The 22684-nt window shown below is 38.1% G+C and overlaps 2 protein-coding genes across 4 annotated transcripts in view; one reads left to right on the top strand and one right to left on the bottom strand.

The window, feature by feature from the left end:
* LOC106871092 (thymidine kinase, cytosolic) overlaps positions 1-404 on the bottom strand; it is an 11675-nt gene extending 11271 nt beyond the window's left edge. For both annotated transcript variants that reach the window (XM_014917383.3, XM_052965822.2), the window contains exon 1: positions 266-404. In XM_014917383.3, the coding sequence (XP_014772869.2) occupies positions 266-310 (45 nt within the window). In that variant the 5' untranslated portion in view covers positions 311-404. The remainder of the gene's footprint in view (positions 1-265) is intronic.
* LOC106871089 (cilia- and flagella-associated protein 184) lies at positions 388-22684 on the top strand. Of its 2 annotated transcripts, none has more exons than XM_014917378.3 (12): positions 388-651; positions 1291-1414; positions 4799-5221; positions 10120-10301; positions 10991-11069; positions 12640-12716; positions 14358-14508; positions 17471-17664; positions 18571-18690; positions 20336-20428; positions 20741-20878; positions 22322-22684. In XM_014917378.3, the coding sequence occupies exons 1-12, from the start codon at positions 640-642 to the stop codon at positions 22571-22573; spliced, it is 1845 nt and encodes a 614-aa protein (XP_014772864.1). In that variant the 5' UTR covers positions 388-639; the 3' UTR covers positions 22574-22684. The 2 variants fall into 2 exon arrangements, with proteins under 2 accessions (XP_014772864.1, XP_014772861.1); XM_014917375.3 differs by having other exon boundaries at positions 521-651; positions 10117-10301.

The following is a 22684-nucleotide window of genomic DNA, read 5'->3' as shown; positions in this document are numbered from 1 at the left end:
TTGTTATTAATGATAAGATATAAAAGAAGAAAAGAGGAGGAAAAATCTTTTAATTGAACTTATTCAAGCTTTTTTTATTTTTATAATACGTTTTTCTTACGTAAAAGTCTCATACGCTTAATTCGATATATATTCTTTTCAAGCACTGAAATAAATGTCATCGTGGCAAAGTTTTAGAAAAGTTCGTTACAAATTACTTTTTCGACTTTAAAATTTTTGCATTAAGTTTGGACAAAACAGTTTAGTAAAAAAAAATATAATTTACCTGAATTTCACCTCTTTTCCTCTGATTTCCTTCCAAAGAGATCATATTGACCAAAACAGTTTTGAACGTTAAATGAGGAAGAAGTGGAATGAAGCACCGACCTTTTTTGAAACTAATTTTTAATTACCCGCCAAATGAAGTCAACTTTTTTGACCCGGATTGTTTTTAAGCTAAAATTAGCGCTCGTTTTAGAACACTTACTTATAAAAATTTGTTTCTGTGTTTTTAATTTTTATTTTTATTTATAACATTAAAAAATAACATTGATATTATAACGACATTCTTAAAGTTTGGCTTACTCAAATACGAAACTATTGTTTCACTGTGGAGTATGTATTTTATTGACAACGAACATTCGCTTCCTTAGCAACAAGATGGCAGATGAGGTAATGTTATTTAAAATATTGCTTTTGAATGTATGACATATTTTTAAAAGATTTAATATACAGAAAATATTGATATATACATACATATTATTTAAAATAAAGCTAAGCGTTCTGAAAGCGAGTTTTTTTATTCATTGACATTTCAATTTTCTTTCTAAGATTTTGATGTTTGTTCTCACAAAACCCTATTGCATCGCCACCATTACAAAGCTCCCTCTCTTTTTTTTTCTCAACAAATTTGTACTTTATTCATGTACACTGACGTTGCATATTCAACAGAAAATACTAGCTTCATTTCTTTTGGAAGACATCTGCATCCAGGATCCCTGCAGCATGCAGTTTGTACACAAGCATCAGACAAGCTGCAGATAAGAGGAGGAAATATAAAGGATGAAATCCCATGTTTCTTCACTCTTTAAAACGATCAACGTTTTATGAAATAATAAATAAGGAGACCAGTGACGGTCCTAATTGCTAAAAAGGGTCAATTAAAATTGAGGGTAGAAGGTGGGGGTGAAGATAGAGGAGATAAAATGGCTGAAGACAGGAAATCAGTAGAAAGAAAAACGATTTTTTAAATATTGAATGTAAATCTGTATCCAATTTTTAAAATTCTTATGCTTGTTTTTTTTTTTTTAGACAAAAGATGTTAGTGAAGGAATGTCTGAGACTGATCCTTCTCATGACCAAAATGAAGAAAACCTTGAATCTAAACAGAAGGAAGCTGGAGAAGAAGGTCATGCAGAATCTTCTACTACACCAGGTGGGCCCTATTTTCGTGTCCCTTAATATTTTAATCCAGATATGAAAGACAATGTTACTTATTTGACCATTGTGGGGCTGGGATGGACTCACTGGAAGGAGTGGAATGAGGGAGGTCATGTGAGCAGAAAGACAACTAGCATGGGCTTCTTTTGTTTGGGTTGGGGGTGATGTTCAGGACAGATGTTATTAGGTTTTAGCCAGAGGTTCAGGTGGGTAGGGCTCTCACAAATGTATCCCAGCTGGAAAGGACCAATGCTACAAAAGGACCCATACCACAATCGTTTCATCAGACAGGTAGAATCAATAAAATTGGTTGTTACCTTGAAGTTCTGCAGACTGGTGTCTTTGGGGGAAATGCATTAGTTTGTCCATTGTTGCAGACGATGACCGAAGGATATCACCTGAGAAAAGGTGGAGCATGGTGTGTCCAGCTGTGGTCACTCAGTCCAATGTATACTCAGATGGCTCTGCCACAGGTCAGGCATTGGTGGTCAGCTGGGACTGAAGACAAACAGTTGACTCTGGACTTGTGCCATTCATGTTTCCATTGTGCTTCTGCAATCCTGTTCAACAATAAATACAAGAAGAAACGCATCTTCCTCTCATTTCATATTTCTCAGTCATCAGCCATTGACCAATTTTCCATTACATTTTATCCTTGAGAATTCCTTGATGAGACAATTAAAAATATTTTCCTTGCTTTGTTGTCTGTCGCCCCAGTTTCATCAAATGATTGATCTGCAATAGGTTTGTAAAGAACAAAGGACATTAAGGGGTCTTAGCTATAATTGGCAAGTAAAGGCAAGGACTAAATAAAATAATAAAATATATAAAATAAGTATATAAAAATAATGTATAAAAAATAAAAAATCTCTCTCAGCAATTCTTTCCCCTTGGAAGAAATTTCTCCTCTCACTTTTATTTCTCAGCAAACCCTATTTTTCTCTGCCTGTTACACTAAAAACAACTGCAGGTGGCAGCAGTGGTGATCACCGGTCAAATTTCAGGCAAATGTATAGAAAGTTTTGCTATTTCTGGCCGTAGAATGGACCAAGTGACACAACAGCTGATACAGGAAGTCTGAGAGAGTTTTATGGGTTGTGGTGGCATCGGCAATCTCTGTCTGGGTTTCTGAGACGGTGGTATTCTGACCAAAGACTTGGTTTGAATGCTTGCACCTCAATGGACACCAGTAAAGGTATCCAAGGAAACGGGGTTGCTGGTGGTAAGGAGGTATCAAACTGGGTGGCACCTACAATGTCTGCTCATTACCAAATGTTTCTCTCCAGACTTGAATGAGAGATGTGTAGAGAATGCAATGTTGTGATTGAGGAGGGATGGTCATGGAAAGCAGACCGTGTTTTTTTTTTTTTTTTTGAGAAACTAGCAGTATAACCCGACCTTGTCCGGGTGTGACTTATTATGCCATCTACGATAAGTCTTGCTAGCTGAAAATCAACTAAAAAAGAAAGCCTTACAACGAAAAAACCCTTATGATGTAAATATGTTCATAATTCAAAAGACGATGAAATTAATAGGGAAAGTCTGAGGGCTGTTTTGCGTAAAATTATTAAGCATACGTAAATTTCATCCGTGTAATTGGCTATAGAAATGCTTGTGCAAAACAACTTTTTGCGCTGCCCTGATTATACATAGCAGGGTAATCCCTTTTAGCAGGAGCTAGGACGGCAATTTCTGATGAAGCAATTGCTGGTGATCTGTTGCTACACAGTTTTGCTAGAATTCTATCAGATTGGGCAGAAGATGTTGATGCACCATTTTGCATTATGTTCAAAATAGCTTCTGGAATGTGGTGCATTACTGCAGTCTGTTGCTGTCATTTTAAACCGGTTGCTGTCTTTCCCCAGCAAACTCTCTTCTTTGGAAGCATAATCTATGTATATATTAAACAGAACAACAAAAGTTATAATAGATGGCAGTGTCGGTACTTTTCACATATCTGTAATTTTTCAGATTAATACCCGCACGATTACCCAACCCTAACCCTAACCCTAACCCTGACCCTAAAAACCGTAACTGTAACATTAATCTTAAACCCTAACCCTAACACCCTAGTGAAAATCTTGGTAAATTTACAAAACATTGACGAACATGAGTTATATTTTACTGAATGATTGTGTACTTGCACGTGTATGCTTTTGAGAGAGCGAGAGAGGAAGAGGTAGAGAGGGGGAGAGAAAGGAATAGGGGTACTTAAAAGTTTTCTTATGACTGCTTCTCTTCACTGCCTATTACTTCATTAGAAATCTAAGGATGCACATAAGCACATAATAGAGAAAAATGAAACAAATATGGACGACTTGCTCCGAAACACCACCGAGTGGGGAAAACTTCTCAAAAATAACCTGCAGTTGTTTCCTTCAAAATTCCTACATGCTTGAAATGTACATACATCAAGGTACATTTGTACAAAATTTCATGAAAAAATATTCATTTTCCTGGAAGTTAAGAGGAATTTAAGTGGAATTTCCGAATATTGTACCCCACCCCCTTCCAAAACACTTTCACCGAAAATTTTTGTATATTTGGAATCTACATAATAAATAATATATGCATAGAAAATTTCATTAAAAAATATTTATTTTTATGAAAGTTATGAACCATCCAAAGTTGGGGGATACAACTCTGTAGTTATGCCATCAATGTTTTGTAAATATACCACGATGTGAATGACTGTGTTTACTTGCACGTGTATACGTTTGAGAGAGCGAGAGAGGAAGAGGGGGAGAAATGAATAGAGATTGAGAGCAATGTGTATGTTGTTGTCACAGGTCATGTATGTGTGGTTGTGTGTGTTTTTATGTATCTATGTTATGAAAAATAGGTAAAGAATACGGAGATGAAAGTTTAATCTATGACATTGTATGTATCACTCTCTCTCTCTCTCTCCCTCTCCCTCTTTTACTCTTACTCTCTATATTTTTATGTTGAGCGCGTGTGTAAGAATGGCGTTCCAGGTAGCAGGGATGAAATATAAAAGTTGCTAGAAACAACAGCCAAATCTCCCTTAAATCACACAAAGTAAACGGAATTTAAAAAATCTAATTACTGCACTGGAAAGTTCAGATCGAGAAAATTCCATTGATGTAAAAATTTTTACGAAAAAGTGGAAAATGTGGATTTCTATAAACATTCAAAAAGGCTTCACACAAACACACAATTTCAGATTTATATATTAAGATAATCTTAGAAAACGGATATAAGATGAAATAAGAACAATAATAGATCTTAGTATGATCTGTAATATGGACAGTGTAAATTTACGTAAAAAACAGAGAGTAATGATGATGATGGTGGTGGTGGTGGTGACTATGACAATGATGATGATGATTTATTTTTCTCTTATTTTCTTTGATTTTAGTTGCTGCAGAATCCAAACCCGACAATACAGAAGCTGAAGAAATGGCTTCTGATGCTGCAAATGTCAAAGAAATTAAAGATGAGGATGTGAATGGCACAGTGGATGGCGCTGCTGTTGATGGTGCCCCTGCTGAAGGTGCTGCAGAAGGTGTTGAAGGTGCTGAAGATGATGGTGGTGGTGGTGGTGGTGTTGTGATGGAGGATGGTGGTGGCGGTGGTGTTGATGAGAAAACTGATGAGCAATTGGTAAGTGAAGAAGGAGAACGAAAAGAGGCAGAGGCCAAAGCTGAAGCAAGTGAGGCAGAGGAGGGGGGAGAACAACCAGACGAACCAAAAGCGACCAGCCAAATAGAGAGGGCGGAGGAGGAGGAGGCAAAAGACACAGAAATGATTGAAGACCAAACTGATGAAAAACAAGTTAAAGGTAAGGAGAGGGAGGAGGAGGTAATGGTTTATTGTCATCAAAAAGCATTCCCCTCTTTGGGGTAGCCAGTGTTAGGAAGGGCATCCAGCTGTAAAAACCCTGACAAAATAGACAGTCTTCTTCCTTATCTGTTCATATATATATATGTATATATATATAAGATAAGGACATAATCATAAAATGATTATATCAGTGTCCTATCACTTAAAAATGACCGTAGAGGTAACATTAATTTTTTTAATGAATATTATTGTAAATATATGATTATAGTTAAAGACTACTGGAAATGGCCAGCACCAATGTAGGTATTTGACGCCTATTTCTAGCATTGGCACTGGTCATTTCCAGTAGCCCTTAACTATAATTATATATGTATAAATAAATAAATATAAAGTAGTTGTATGCTGTCAACTTCATGTGACAATCTCATGAAGGGAATAATACTACTGCTATTTAGCCCTAGGAAGCAGCACTGATTCCTGTTGGCCTTGACACATTTCCTGTGTCCTTATGTTTACAAGAGGGAGACAAACACCTCCACTTAGCTAAGCCTGCATACAGAGACATGTTTCTGAGTCTTTGCTCATCATCAGTTTGGAGTAGCAATGGCCTGCTAGTCGGAGATGCCTGTCAAGCTCTTGTAAACATATAATAATTCTAGTGAAACACATTCACTGATTTCAAAAATAGAAATAATACATTTCTAAATCTCTCAGAGAGATTTATGCAGTAGTGATGCGATAAAGTAGTTGTATACTGTCAACTTAATGTGACAGTCCCATGAAGGGAATAATACTAGGTGATGCTTTAGATACAAATAATTACAGCGGCATCAAGTTGTTGGATCAGGTAATGAAAGTCACGGAGAGGGTCATAGCCCAACTAATTAGGGAGCGAATCAATTTAGATGAGAGGCAGTTTGGGTTTGTGCCAGGGAAAAGCACTACTGATGCTATATTTCTGGTAAGACAGCTTCAGGAGAAATACCTAGCCAAGCATAAACCTCTGTACCTGGCTTTCGTTGACATGGAGAAAGCCTTTGACAGGGTCCCCCGATCCCTTATCTAGTGATCAATGAGGAAACTAGGGATAGATGAATGGTTAGTGAGAGCTGTGCGAGCCATGTACAGAGATGCTGTCAGTAAGGTGAGTACAGTAATGAATTCCGGGTAGAGGTAGGGGTCCACCAAGGTTCTGTCCTCAGCCCCTTCCTATGTATCATAGTCTTCCAGGCGATCACAGAGGAATTCAAAACAGGATGCCCCTGGGAGCTCCTCTATGCTGATGACCTTGCACTAATTGCGGAGTCACTATCAGAACTAGAGGAGAAGTTTCAGGTGTGGAAGCAAGGACTAGAATCGAAGGGCCTTAGAGTCAACCTAGCTAAAACCAAAATCCTAATAAGTAGGAAGGCAGATAAAACACAAACCCCTTCAGGTAGATGGCCAGTATGTAGAAAAGGAGTAGGTAGTAACTCTATAAGATGGACACATAAGAGGTGCAGCAATATCAAAGGCAGGTTAACTAGGAAGTTAGTTTTTGTATGTGGCAGATGTTCAGGAGCTATAAACACTGAAAATGTGCAGAGAACAACTTCCGCCACATTCCAGGGAGAAAAACTAGAAGTAGTTGATATCCTCCATTACCTAGGTGACCAAGTCAGTAGCGGGGGTGGGGGCTGAAAGTGTCGCTGCTAGAATTAGAATAGCCTGGGCAAAGTTCAGAGAGTTCTTACCTCTGCTGGTGACAAAGGGCCTCTCGCTCAGAGTAAAAGGCAGACTGTATGACGCATGTGTACGAACAGCCATGCTACATGGCAGTGAAACATGGGCTGTGACTGCTGAGGACATGCGTAGGCTCGCAAGAAATGAAGCCAGTATGCTCCAATGGATGTGTAATGTCAGTGTACATATTCGACAGAGTGTCAGTACCTTGAGAGAAAAGTTGAACCTAAGAAGCATCAGTTGTGGTGTGCAAGAGAGACGATTGCGCTGGTATGGTCATGTGGCGAGAATGGGTGAGGATAGCTGTGTGAAAAAGTGCCACACCATAGCAGTTGAGGGAACCTATGGAAGAGATAGGCCCAGGAAGACCTGGGATGAGGTGGTGAAGCACGACCATCGAACTTCAGGCCTCACCGAGGCAATGACTAGTGACCGAGGCTTTGGAAATATGCTGTCCTTGAGAAGACCTGACAAGACAAGTGAGACCATGACCCGTGGCCTATGCTAGGGATGTAACCAGCACACTTATTTGTATCTTTCCTTCATTGGACACTAAACTCTGCTTGTGAAGACCTGTTGAGGCAAGTGAAATCAAAATCGAAATCAAATTCAATGACTGGCATCCGTGCTTGTGGAGTGCTAAAAGCACCATCCGAGCATTATCATTGCCAGAGCAGCTGACTGGCTTCCATGCCAGTGGCACGTAAAAAGCACCATTCGAGTGGGATTGTTACCAGTGTCGCCTTACTGGCACTTGTGAAAAAATATTTGAGCAAGGTCATTGCCAGTGCTGCTGGACTGGCTCCTGTGCAGGTGGCATGTAAAATATACCATTTTGAGCGTGGCCGTTGCCAGTACCGCCTGACTGGCCCTCGTGCCAGTGGCACATAGAAAGCACCCACGACACTCTTGGAGTGGTTGGCGTTAGGAAGGGCATCCAGCTGTAGAAACTTTGCCAGATCAGATGGAGCCTGGTGCAGTCATCCGGCTCACCAGTCCCCAATCAAATTGTCCAACCCATGGCAGCATGCAAAACGGACGTTACACGATGATGACGGTGATGACGATGAAAGCAGCAAAGATAGACAGATCGGATAATAGTTGAAGAAGTCACAGAGACTAATCTCTCATAATCTCGTTTGGAATCCGCATGAGTGCAGGAGTGACGTTTAACCAGACAATCCATCTAATGTGGTCCTAGACTACAATGGGGTGGCTTTACTTTCAAAATTGAGCGATCAGGAAGAACACCAGAATATATTTTATGCTAAAGTTCCATCAGCTGAATTTGGTGTAATTCAGTAATTCTGATTCCGTTCTTGGATTGGGTTCCATCTTGTGGTCTTTAATGTCATTGCTGTAAATAGTTTAATATATCTGGCTTTGAGCCATGATTGTGTGGAATTCTTCACATGAATATAATATGTCTGCTGCTAGGGAAGTATTGTCATAGTAACCAGTTGTTACAGAATCTGACAATTCTAACATTTTATCAACTTCAACACACAGAAATTGGTTGCCATTCAGACACAGATATATGATACACACACACACACACACACGTGTATACATATGTATATGTGTGTGTGTGTGTATATATATATATATATATATATATATATATATATATATATATACATATATATATATATATATATATATATATATGTATATATATATATATATATATATATATATATATATATATATATATATATATATATATATATATATATATATATCATCATCATCATCATCATCGTTTAACGTCCGCTTTCCATGCTAGCATGGGTTGGACGATTTGACTGAGGACTGGTGAAACCGGATGGCAACACCAGGCTCCAGTCTGATTTGGCAGAGTTTCTACAGCTGGATGCCCTTCCTAACGCCAACCACTCAGAGAGTGTAGTGGGTGCTTTTACGTGTCACCCGCACGAAAACGGCTACGCTCGAAATGGTGTCTTTTATGTGCCACCCGCACAAGCCAGTCCAGGGGCACTGGCAACGATCTCGCTCGAAAATCCTACAGGAGCCAGTCAGGCGGTACTGGCAACGGCCACGCTCAAAATGGTGCATCTCATGTGCCACCCGCACAAGAACCAGTCCAGGGGCACTGGCAACGATCTTACTTGGCTTGCCGGGTCTTCTCACGCACAGCCCATTTCCAAAGGTCTCGGTCCGTAGTCATCGCCTCGGTGAGGCCCAATGTACGAAGGTCTTGCCTCACCACCTCAGCCCAGGTCTTCCTGGGCCTACCTCTTCCACGGGTTCCCTCAACTGTTAGGGTGTGGCACTTTTTCATGCAGCTATCCTCCTCCATTCTCACCACATGTCCATACCAGCGCAATCGATATATATATATATATATATATATATATATATATATATATATATATATATATATACATATATATATATATATATATATATATATGTATATATATATATATATATATATATATATATATATATATATATATATATATATATATATATTGTGTATATATATATATATATATATATATATATATATATATATATATATATATATATATATATATATATATATATGTATATATATATGTATATATATATATATATATATATATATATATATATATATATATATATATATATATATATACATATATATATAAAACAACCTGAAATTGATTAAATATTAAATTCATATTTCTGAGCATAATCTATAGATTCGTCACAGCAGACTCAGTGGCAGTGTATTGATATTTTACTGTAAATTCAATTAAGCATGTTTTTCATTAATATATCGTTGAGATTCTTATAATAATTTATAAAACTAAATTTGAGATAAAACATATTATCTAAACAGTAATTACAACTTTAGTGTATTTAGTTTTAATATAAATCATCTTTGTTGGTTTGTCTACATCCCAGTGTGACTTAGTGATTCAGCAAAAGAGACCAATAAAACTTACCAGGCTTTACAAAAAATAATAAGTAATGAGGTTGGTTCATTCACCTAAAAATTCTTCAAGGCAGTGCCCTAGCATGGCCACAGTCTAATGACAAGTAAAAAGATAAATTAGAATGAAATAAAACCAATCTCTGGTTACTTGCGATTGTTCTCTTTGGTTTCTTTTGGGTTAGGGTTAGGCTTTTCTTGTTAATGTTGGAAAATGTCTTCTTTAGCAGAAGGTGAAGAAGGGGAAGCAGCAGCAGCTGTAGAAGAAGTTTCAACAGGAGTGGCAGAAACGGAAGCAGCAGAGGGCCAGCCTGAAGGGGAGAAGAGAGAAAGTGAAAAGGAAGCTGAAGAGGCAGTGATTGGATTGTTTCCGACTGAAGCTGGTGAAATGTATGCAACAAAAGATGGTATTGTAAATATTGGTTTCTCTTACCATTCCAGTAACTTTGTAACATGTTAGCAACAATATTCATTGGTGCTGAGGCTAAGATGTGCATTCGATGCAAAACTAACGACAACAACAAAACTGCAAAATATCACATATCAAATATGTGCTATCGATCATGATAATGAGAGATATATCTGTTAACTCTGGGGGATTAGACTAATATTATTGTCTTTTAAGTGTATCTCTATAGATTTCCAATAGAATTCAGAGCCAGAACTGAAAATTACGACATATTGCAAATAAATAAGTCTTTTAAATAAAGCAATCAAAGATAGAGAATCACATTGTTTACATGGATGCATTCATTTATGAAACATTGCAACTTTCAGTACTGGCTCTGAATTGTATCCAAAATCTATAGAAATAAACTGGAAAAGATGAATATGTTACTCTGCTAACACAAGGGAAGATGAAGTGTATTGACGTGAAAACCTTGAATGTAGTTTATTTTGATGGCAAAATGAAATACTGTGTTGTTCTTGCTAACAATAATACTATTATGGGATTTCAAGGGAGAACAGGGTGAAAATAAGTGAAATATTATTCTAAATATTTAGTCTTGTTCTTTGCCATTTCTGATTCCTTCACCATTGTTGCTGCTGTAATAAACTTTGAATTCCAAACAATTTGTCATTATTTGTTTTTGCTGACAGCCATTAAACCTGGAAGACATGATGGATCTGGACATGTACCAACAAAGACTTGAGATTGGAGAAACACCAATTGCATACGGTAATGTCTATTGTTTAACCTTCAGGGCAACCCTGATCAAATTGACCTATGATCATTCCATTTGTGACCATCCTGTCTTTTAGTTTTAGACACAGTATAACTAGGATCACATTGATCAATGCTTGAGTGTGAATTAAGGAAGATTTTGGTTCTATTTTTGGTTATGGAGAGAAACTCTATTGTTCTTTAGTTCAAATAAAGGATAAAAAAGGATGAAAGATTCAACAGCCTCCTCTCCCTGCTGCATCACACACACACACACACACACACACACACACACACACACACACACACACACACACACACTCTTCTCGCCCGTCATTATTTCCTAGTCTTAAACACTTCCTGCCTCTCACCCAATCTTGCCAAATGTATTTCGATGAAAGTACCAGATTTAGCAAAATAAAAGTACCAAATTTTACTCAAAAAGTTCCAAAATTTTAATTTGTAATATTTTGCCTATAAATCAATTGAAATGCATAATATATATTTTATCCTTTTTATTTTTTCAGTCATTTGACTGCAGCCATCTGTTGAACAAATCGATCCCAGGACTTATTCTTTATAAGACTAGTACTTATTCTATTGGTCTCTTTTGCAGAACTGCTAAGTTACGGGGATGTAAACATACCAGCATCGATTGTTAAGCAATGTTGGGGTGACAAACACACACACACATATGTATATACACATATATGATGGGCCTCTTTCAGTTTCTTTCACCAAATCCACTCACAAGGCTTTAGTCGGCCCGAGGCGATAGTAGAAGACACTTGCCCAAGGTGACATGCAGTGGGACTGAACCTAGAAGCATGTGGTTGGTAAGCAAGCTACTTACCACTCAACCACTCCTGTGCCTATTATTTATAACATACAGGGCTTTATTTTAAAGTGACCTACACATACTTAATGTATTTACTTTATAATTAGAAGGTTGCATTGTCTTCCAATGTCCTTGTTGTCCTTCTTGTAATTTAGCACAAAGTGCAGTTTACAACATAAAGAAGACTTTTTGAATGTAGCACAGCATTGATTGTTTGGGTTTGCAGTTTAAACCTATTTTTGGCTTTAATGTTATTTAGGACTGCAAATATTCTCTCTAAGGAAATACTATGTTGCTTGGCAACAGGAAGGCCATCTGGCCACAGAAAATCTGCCACAATAAATTCCATAGAAAAGTCATCATCATCTGTCTTCCGTGCTGGCATGGGTTGGACGGTTTCACAAGAGCTGTTAAGACCAGGAGCCACACCAGACTCCAATTGTCTGCTTTGGCATGGTTTCTATGACTGGATGCCATTCCTAACATGCCAACAACTTCACAGAGTGTGGCACTGGGTGCTTTTCCACATGGCACCGGCTCTGGTACTGTTTATGCAATGTCAAAAAGAACAATGATGGTGATGTTTGGAGATCTTGTTCTTTGTTGTTCCGATGTTGCCATTCCTTGTATGGCAGAGGAATTGGAGGAACAGAGAGATAATGTTAAAGACCAATTTCAAAAGTAAATGTTATTTGTGGTTTTCATTAAAGTTTTTGCCTACTGTTGTTGTTGTTGTTGTTGTTGTAGAAGAAGATTTGGAACAAACACATTTAGAGGCATATGACTACGAACAGAAAAGAGACATGTTGATGGCTCGTTACCAAGTGAGTGTCTTTTTTACTATTTGTTATATCGTCTGTGATGATAATGATGTGGGTGTGGGTGTGGGTGTAACAAAAATAACCGTATAACAATAAGCAATGTAACAAGACTTAGTTATCTTATCATAACCGTTCACGCAATAACAATCCAATACTCCAACGCAGAATCAATCACAAGACTAACACTCTCACAGTTTGACCTCACAGTTTGACCTCACAGTTTGACCTCACAGTTTGACCACAACTGTCAACTGGCTCATCTATTTATAGACTCATCCAATCTGCTGACAGTCACATGTGGGGGTGTCAGTTCACTCCACAACAGAGTTCACAAAAGTGTGTGGTCTAGTGGTTAGGTGTGTTGCACTCACAATCTAGCAATTGTGAGTTCAATTCCTAGACTGGGCAGCACATTGTGTTCTTGAGCAAAACACTTCATTTCACCTTGCCCCACTCCACTCAGATGTAAATGGGTCCCCTGCAATGGACCAGCCTTCCAATAATGGGCAAATGTTGCCCTGTTTACCTAGTCAATGGGCCCTCATAGATAGAGGAGATGATCATGGGCAGAATACCTTTGATTGTTGATCTGCTTCAATGAGGTTGGCCTGGGGCTAAACAAAAACAGTAGCAATCATAATCCAACACAAGAAATACTGATTGACAGTTAACATATATGAAAGGAAGAAGGGGAGTTGTGGCTTTCATGCAGAACAATTTATTGTTGGACAGAGAGAAAAGAAATAGAGATTGAAAATGGAGAAAGAAAAATTTAAACAGAAGAAGAAATTCGTTTTCTCCTTCCCCATTGTTTTTCGAATAATTTTTCTTACCACTTAGTTGAGGAGAGAAGACGAGCAGCTGTAGCTCTTTCTTTTAGGACCCCTGAGACTGATTAAAGGACGAGAGGAAGGGGTCCTCAAACGGGACACCTGGCCTGATTGTTTGTAACAGAATGGACACTGCTAAAGGTACCCAAGGACAAGTTGGGTGGGGGGTGGGGTATTAAACTGGACCTGAATTAATTTCGTCTACCAGCCAAGGACTCAGAACACAAAGAGATGGAACAAATACCACAAAGGACTTTCTCTGATGATCTTACAATCATGCTGACTCCCTTCCATGGCCTGGTACCTGACCTTATTGCCCCGTGGGTGGATTAAGGCTTAAGTTGACTTCATTTGAATTTGAACTTACAACATTGTGATTCATCCCCCAACTAACATCCTTAATGATTTTGTCCTTCTCCCACTAACATCTGTCCCCCTTCTTCCTCTCCACCCCCTACACTTCATCAATATTTCCTTTTCTGCCTCATCCACCAAACAACACTTCTCCCCTCAGTGATGTTGTCTTGTTCAAGACTTTCATCTCTGCATCTTCCTCTACTCATTAATTTATTCCAGTTTCTCTCCATCTTTGTACCATTCCATAAATGCAGGAATGAAATTTGCTTAGGGTCCACAAACCTACATCCAAACGTGTTTTCTTTGCCACTCTCCCCCCACCCCACCCCCAAATTTTAGCCGGTGCTTTTGCGCCCTCTGTTCCCAGGCTTAAGTACCATTCCACATTCAACTGGCTTTTGGTAACTTCTCTAAATTCTATCATTCCACAATGTTGGAATAACTTTGTTTATTGCAGGCAGCAATAAATGTCTTGGAGGAACTACAAGTTCGGAATTCCCATATACAGCAAAAACTGGCGGAATTCTTTAAGAAGAAGAAAGCTGATGATACTCACATTGAGACAAAAAGCAATGCAGACCAAGAGGAGCGCTACCTGAAACTGATGGGTATGGTTGCTTTATTTTTGTTTTTTAATCATAAGGAACCAACAGTGAGCCTTGACATTGTTGGTAGAAATCGCTAGAAATAACAGCCAAAACTCACTCAAATCATATTGTATCATCTGAGATAAAAAGAACACATTAGTAATGTGGTATTGGGTTGTTTTCATGGAACATCTGAAGTGACTAACCTTGTTCTAAACAACAACTTGAACTAATTAATTTCCCAATGTCACAAATCAGAATGAGGTTACCACAATCTCTTTGAAAGTTGCTCCTAAAACATGCCTACTTCTTGATTATTAATCTCATTAAGATGAAAAACAAAGTCAATTCTGTTAAGGTTTGAACTCACAATCTAAGGAACTGGAATTAAATACTGAAAGGTATTTGTTCCAATTCACCAGATCGGCCCTGGTGTTCTAGTGCTGACCATTCCATCTTATTTTCAGGTATAAAATATTGAGCTCTACATTTTAATCCTTCAGCATTCGGATTATTCTGTCAAATGTAAGGATTATTTATTACCATCGTTTTCAGTTAATCTTGCATCATCTTGTAGCTTTAAGATTTCAAATATGTGATTGTTTACTTTCAGAATGACATTGTAGGGTAGGTGCAAGAAGTCAAATTGGGTCAGTTTGAACATAAAACAAGTGGAATATTTTGGCCTTATATGGTCAGTTAAAATGCTAAAGCGTTAAACACAGTTTCTGTGAATGGCTGCTCTTCTTAACACCATGAACTTTATTGAGTGTGCTGGGTGCATTTTATTGTAGCACCACAGTTTGTGAGGCTGCCTTCTACTCAGCAAGACTAAATAGTCCTTTCTTCTCTATGTTGAAGAAGATTATTGTTAATGCAGTTTTAGTGTTGGTGAATAATTGCCAAGGTATTTTAATTCTATTATGTGAAGAGTTGACTACTCTGACTGGTTGGTATCTGGAAATTCCTTAATAAATTCTGATGAAGGTTTGCAGGAAATCGCAAATTCAGATCTTTTGTTCAAAATTATAAATGGCTGTAATAGGATGTTGTATTTGTCTGCAAGACAAAGATTACACCTTCTGGAACCATGAATGCATGTGTATTCTATAATTGATCAATTGATTTTATAATTGTTAATAATGTCATCCTTTAAACTCCAGATATATTTGGTGCATACATACATAAATTCATACATACATACATGCATACATATATTCATACATACATACACATACAAATTTGTATGCATATATAAATGAGCGAATGGTGGTTGTGGGCTGATTGAGCCATGCCATTGCTTGATTGTTCTCTAAAATATGAGCAGTAATTGATGTGACTTTTCTCTTCTGCTAGGGACCAACACACTTTTACCTGAATGCAACAACAATGGGTGCCTCTTGCAGCAGACATTCAGAGAGCTTACCATTCCTTCATTTCATCATGGAACTTTTCCTTAAACGTTTTTCCTTTCTTGGCGCCAGCCAGCCACACCATGCAAACACTTAATAGGGATATTAAGAATCAAGTGATGCTTGAATCTTACGATTTTCAAAGTGAGGAAAGGCCCTGCACAGGTTCAATCCTACCCTTTAAACAACATATATATTGGTCCCCAAAAAAGAAGAACCATTCCACAGTAATGGATGCAAACAAAGGTGTTTCATGAGAGTTTTTTGTTCTTCCTAGAGAGATGTCTAAACAAAGACTAGGAGACTCTCTCGTTCCCAGATGTTGGATGATCATTGATTAGACTGAGTACATCTACCCTTTGACAAGTTTTGTTTCTAGTCCTGCTGGGTGTCGAACAAAGCCACCCTCCTTGCCAAGCAAGTTTGATAGGGTTGCCAATTGAGTCACTGACGGCCTGTCATGTGACAGGTTGTACTGGGTTACATGTTATCAATAACACTATGACATACATACACATAGATATACTTAGATACGTACACACAAACATACATATGAACATGCTTGTTGTTGTTGTTGGCACTCCATCGCTTACGATGTCGAGGGTTCCAGTTGATCCGATCAACAGAACAGCCTGCTCGTGAAATTAATGTGCAAGTGGCTGAGCACTCCACAGACACGTGTACCCTTAACGTAATTCTCGGGGAGATTCAGCGTGACACAGTGTGACGAGGCTGCCCTTTGAATTACAGGCACAACAGAAGCAGGAAGTAAGAGTGAGAGAAAGTTGTGGTGGAAGAGTACAGCAGAGTTCGCCACCATCCCCTGCCAGAGCCTCATGGAGCTTTAGGTGTTTTCGCTCAATAAACACTCACAACGCCCAGTCTGGGAATCGAAACTGCAATCCTATGACCGCGAGTCCGCTGCCCTAACCACTGGGCCATTGTGCCTCCACATATGAACATGCACACACACAAATTTCCAACTTTACTCCCATTCATGTCCATACTGAGATAAATTTTCTCCAGCATTGTACCTCATCTTTTGTTCTTCATCATCTCTTTCATTAGGTTCCATCACCATTTTGTCAGACTTATTTTCCTTTTTTGTAGATTCTTTCCACCAGGATTGCTTGACATCCCTTAGTCCCGCCCCACCCCCAATTACCTCATCCTCTCTACCAACACAATCATCTTCTCACTTATATCCTGCATCTAGTTTCTTTTATTCCCAGATTTTCTCTCACTTGTTTGAGTTCCACATCCCGCTGGAGCAACCTCATCTCATTTCTTAATAATCTTTGCCCTTTACTTGCATCCATTATCCATATTCTACTGTATTATTCATTGGACCCCTGCCTCATACAATCTGCCCTTCATTCAAAGATGAAAATGTATTATTTTGCCAGCAGGGGCTGAATTTTTGCCAAACTTCTTTTTTCTCCATTCTTTCTCTGGCCCCTATGCTTTTGCAGTTCCCTCTTTCCCTGATTAAAGTCCCCAAGAAACAGAAACTATCAATTACTCCTGAAGAGCCGTCTGAGAAATTCAAATCTGTTAATTTATGTTTACAGCACAAATAGAAGACTTACAGGAGCAAGAAATAGCTGAAAAAGACCGGCACTATCAATATATCGAAGATCTGAAGCAGAAATGTTCAGAGAAGAAAGAAAAAGTTGACAGTGAGTTGATGAAACTCTATGAATTCAAGAAAGAGGTTGCTACCTGTGCCATAAATAGCCGAACAGGACAGCAAATACCCAAAATGGTGAGGAAATAGGGATTGTTTTTGTCTTTGTTTTTCTACAACACATTCAACATGATTCCAAAGACAGAACAGATTCCATTTTGGAATCGTATTCATTTGGTGAAAGGAAGATTTTATGCTGTTGTTCTTATTGTCATTGCTATCATCATCATCATCATCATCATTGCCCCCACCACTAGCATCCCTATAATAGCTTTCTGTGACCTGTCTTTACCATCTGACTGACATTCTAACCATGACCATCCTATACTGTCTTCTCATACTTTATCCAAAAGTGAGTTATCCGGTATATCCTTTTAACATGGTAGGGTGAAGTTTGTAGGAAGTTTGGCTGCTATTTCTAATAGGTCAAACAAATATGTAGTGGCTCTATGTACACAATAACAACAACCTTTCCCAGCAGCAGCAGCAACACCACCACCACCACCACTACCACCATAAACACTATGATTACCATCACCATCATAATCACTATTATTGTATAATTTCTGTCATCACTTTGGCTATTTTTATGTCTTATGGAACTGAGATGATGACAGGCTATGCAATTAGTATCATTAAACCTTTAAAACTTTTGTTACCATTTTCCTGTTGAAATACATTGTCTTTGTTTCAATTTGGTAAATAACAAAGAATTTAATGAAATAACTTTATATTACCAAAATGGTCTTTAGAAGAAAAATTAACAGGAAATTTTGACGGAAGATTTTAATTTAGATTATTCCAAAACAGGTTGTAGAACCAAAGGTGATCTCAAGCAGGTTGGCATCAAAAGGGTTATAATATACTCATTGAATTTAAAAGCTAGTGGGTATTGCATTAGTTTAATAGCATGATAGCAGTAATTCACTGGGTTACATGTATTCTATATTTCTTAGAACTTACACAGTCAGCGTTCTTTTACAGGATGTTGAACAATATTTGGAAGCAGAGAAGAAGAGACAGACTGAAGTTTCAAATATTCGATTGGAAAATATAAAACTGAAGAACAAATTGAAGAAAAAGGAACAACAGTTGAAATCAACGGTAAGTTTGGTAGAATTGTTTGAAAAGAAGAGAATAAAAGAGAAATGGTTTCCCAGCCAAATTGTCAGAACCATTGCCTTTCTCTCCACCAAATTTTCAGAGATGTTGCTCTTCTTCCTGCCAAAGCATCAAAGGATCTGCCTTTTGACTGGTCCAATTTTCAGAATTGCCCTTCTGCTAGTCTAATTGTCAGGGACATTGCCCTTCCTCTGGTGACTAAGCTATCAAGTGAATAATTGAAAATATTGGTGGAAGCATTCTTGCTAGACACAATGAAAATTAAAACAAAAGTTGGGAATTGATCTTCTCTTGTACAATTGTTTCAGGAGTTCAGTTTCATCATCATCATCATCATCATTTAACATCCATTTTCCATGCTGGCATGGGTTGGACGGTTTGACTGAAGACTGGCAGGCCAGTAGGTTGCGCCAGGCTCCAATCTGATCTGGCAGAGTTTCTACAGCTTGATGCTCTTCCTAACCCCAACCACTCCGAAAGTGCAGTGGGTGCTTTTTACGTGCCACCGGCATGGAAATATATATATATATATATATATATATATATATATATATATATATATATGTATATGTATATATAATCATCTCATCATCATTTACTGTCTGCCTTCCATGCTGGCATGGGTTGGATGGCTTGACAGGAGCTAGCAAAGCAGAGAACTGCACTAGGCTCCAATTGAGTGTTTTGGCAATGTTTCCACAGCTGGATGCCCTTCTAATGCCAACCACTCCGAGAGTGTAGTGAGTGCTTTTTCCGTGCCACTGGCATGGGAGCCAGTCAGGCAGCACTGACCTCAGCCACGTTCGGATGGGGCTTTTTACGTGCCACCGATACAGGGAGTCACTCAGGCAACTCTGGCAGCAACCCACGCATGATGTTACTAAAATATTATTGCAGATTGTACACCAACATATGGCAGTGCTCCAGCACGGCCACAACCTAGGAGATGGAACAAGTAAAGGAATAAAAACGAATATAATAAGTTTGATCTTAGTATATCTCACTGTGTGGTAAGAAGTTTGTTTCCCAAGTGCATGGTTCTGGTTTCAGTCCCACTGCATGGCATCTTGGGCAAGTGTCTTCTTCTATAACCATGAGCCAGCCAAAGACTTGCGAGTGAATTTAGTAGGTGGAGACTGAAAGAAGCCCGTCATATATATATATGTATGTGTGTATCTTATCTATGTTTGTCCTCCACCACTGCTTGACAATCAGTGGTGTTGGTGTGTTTATGGTTTTTTTAAGAGGATTGGAAAAGAAAATGTCTTGTAATGTTTCTTTTGATTGTTTACATTTGAATTTCAATCCTGCCAAGGTCAACTTAGCCTTTTATTCTTTTGTTGGGGGTGGGGGTCAGTAAGATAAAGCACAATTCAAATTTTGGGGTTGATGGAATCAACTAAACTCCCCAATAATCAAACCAGGTCTGTTATAAACCTACAATTAATGAAGTTATTGTATACAGAAACTGTGACTTAAATAAATGATTATTTAATTTCTGTTTTCACTTTGTAAATATCTAAATAATTGCTTCACCAATGTTACATATTGAAGAATTTTTTTTTTTAAATGGGCTGAATGGTATTATCTCTGTGTATTATGATGGTTGGTGTTTGTTTGTTGGTAGGAGGAACTTGCTGAAGGTTTGCATTTGATTGATTTTGAACAACTGAAAATTGAAAATCAAACATATAATGAAAAAATTGAAGAAAGGAATGAGGTAAATATACTACTACTACTACTACTACTACTACTACTACTACTACTACTACTACTACTACTACTATCCTTAAGGATTATTTGACAAAAATGTTTATTTTATTTTCTTCAACAAAAGATTTCCTATTCTTTGACCATCCACCCCCTCCCCTCAAATATTCTGGGCAGGGAGCAAAAGATTCATTATCTACAACCAAAGTTATTTCATTATTTACATTATTTACATTGTGTGTATGGTAATTAGCATCAAGTTATGAAGGAGTAATGCACTGGAAATGCCAAAGTATTTTTTCTTCCATTTTTCGTTTTTCAGGAACTACAAAAATTAAAGAAAAAAATCAAAAGCACCGTGGAGGTATTGACCCATTTGAAAGAGAAATTACAGTTTATGAAGTTAGAGAATAAAATGTTGGGGGAAGAATTAAATAAAGTGGAGCTGGCCGTTGTCCAGGTAAGGAAATCAATGGTTCTGTTTGAGATTTTTGAAAAACAATATTTTTATATTTTTATTGTAAACAAAAAATGTTGGTCATATGATGAATGACAAATGCTGAGATAGCTTGAAGTTTATTGTTCTTGGACTCAATGTGATAATAGTCAAAATGTTAGCTGGTCATTCCATGTGCTGTTTTTGTGTTTGGCAACGCTCTGTTGTCTTTTGTGCCTGGTCTGACGTCTCTACCATCCACCATCTGCGCTGAATATAAGGTGGTGGTCATGCTCAGTAAAAACAGATGAAGATGTTGTTGGATCTGTTGGATCAAAGATGAAGTTGTTGTTGGATCTGATTCCACACAAAGTCTTGAAGAGTCAGAGTTTTTTGATGACTTTGGTAATATTCTTGTGAATTACAATCATATTCTTCAGTTGTTCTTTTGCATCACATATAACGATCTGGGTCGGATTTCCAAGTCACATATTCCTGCTCCAGTTTCATTTGGAATCTTTGGTTTTGTTTCTCTGATTCCTTCTGTTTCTGTCATCATGACCATATTGTTGCTATGGCAACCACCACAACTACTCTCACAACTATTAACACCTCTGTCACTGCCAACAACACCACTACTACCACCTCTACACTCACCTATACCACTATCACCAAAACCACCACCAATAGTACTATTACCACTACTGCCACCAACACCTATACCACAAACGCCATCACCTTAACCACAACAGCCTCTTCAATGACAACAGTAACCTGACTATTTGGTGTCAACTGGTTATGTGCCCAGCATTACCAACAACAATGTGTAAAGCATCACTTCTTTCTATACAAAATTGGTACCATGGGGAGGTACATATTTGTTTGCTATGCAACATCACACTTCATACCTAAGCATCATACTTTTCACATAAAGAGGGTAGCCCCTTGTTGCCAACAGAGATAACAGTTCCCTACACTTTTCCCAGTTTGTTAACTATGTTTTCAGTGGGGGGAGGGGAATCCACCTCCTTTGCTAATTAAGTCACCTAGGTAAGAATAACTATCAACATCTTCAGAAGAATCTTCCAAACACTTGAAAGACGTCATTGTTCTGGCGTTCTTTCTGTTTACCATTGCTGTGTCGACCAGCCTATGACCCCATGATATCCATTGTACATCCATAAATACCTGGTATATACCCCTATGTATGTTTATGGGGGATGTACAGGAGTGCCTTGTCTGTTTTCATGCGTATGGATGTACATAAGTGTTTGGTGTATACCTGTGTCTATGGATGCACATACATGCCTGGTCTGTGTCTATGGATGTATATGTGTGCTAAGTGTATATTCATGTATCGATGTATATAAGTGCCTGGGGTGCATGTGCATGTATACTTGAAAATGTATATAACCATGTCTATATTGATGTATGTGTAATGCGTTGCAAACATGTTGACCTTTACAGAAGAGGGACCGGTTGAACAACACGAAGCAAGGCCGAGACTATTTGAAAAATGATAACCAAGCATTGCAACGCAGCTGTGGCCTGTTGAACAACAAAACCTTGTTATACAACTTTGAAGTGCAGAAGGACGAGAGTGAACATCTGCTCCAAGAAGTGGAGAATCTCAAACTACGATACACAGAGTTCAACATGAATTCACAGAAATTGCAGAAGAAAATAGCCGCAGCTGAGTATCAGAAAAGTTTGTTGTAGACAACAGATTCCAATGGAGTTTGTGACAGCTTTACATTAAATTCATTGAATGCAATTGTTTAAATGCTTTCACTCTTCTTCTTCTTATTATAATAAAAGAAGTCATTATCA

Source organism: Octopus bimaculoides, chromosome 2, assembly GCF_046866305.1.
Source record: "Octopus bimaculoides isolate indiv1 chromosome 2, ASM4686630v1, whole genome shotgun sequence".
NCBI classification, from domain to species: domain Eukaryota; kingdom Metazoa; phylum Mollusca; class Cephalopoda; order Octopoda; family Octopodidae; genus Octopus; species Octopus bimaculoides.
Note: the sequence above shows the minus strand (reverse complement) of the source record. Positions and strands in the feature narration are given on the sequence as shown.

What these genes read in the sequence shown, in the direction of transcription:
- LOC106871089 (XM_014917375.3), top strand. An exon ending in TGATGAAAAACAAGTTAAAG is followed by an intron (nt 5,222 to 10,116) that starts GTAAGGAGAGGG and finishes TGTCTTCTTTAG; the next exon opens with CAGAAGGTGAAGAAGGGGAA. An exon ending in GCGCTACCTGAAACTGATGG is followed by an intron (nt 14,509 to 17,470) that starts GTATGGTTGCTT and finishes TTATGTTTACAG; the next exon opens with CACAAATAGAAGACTTACAG.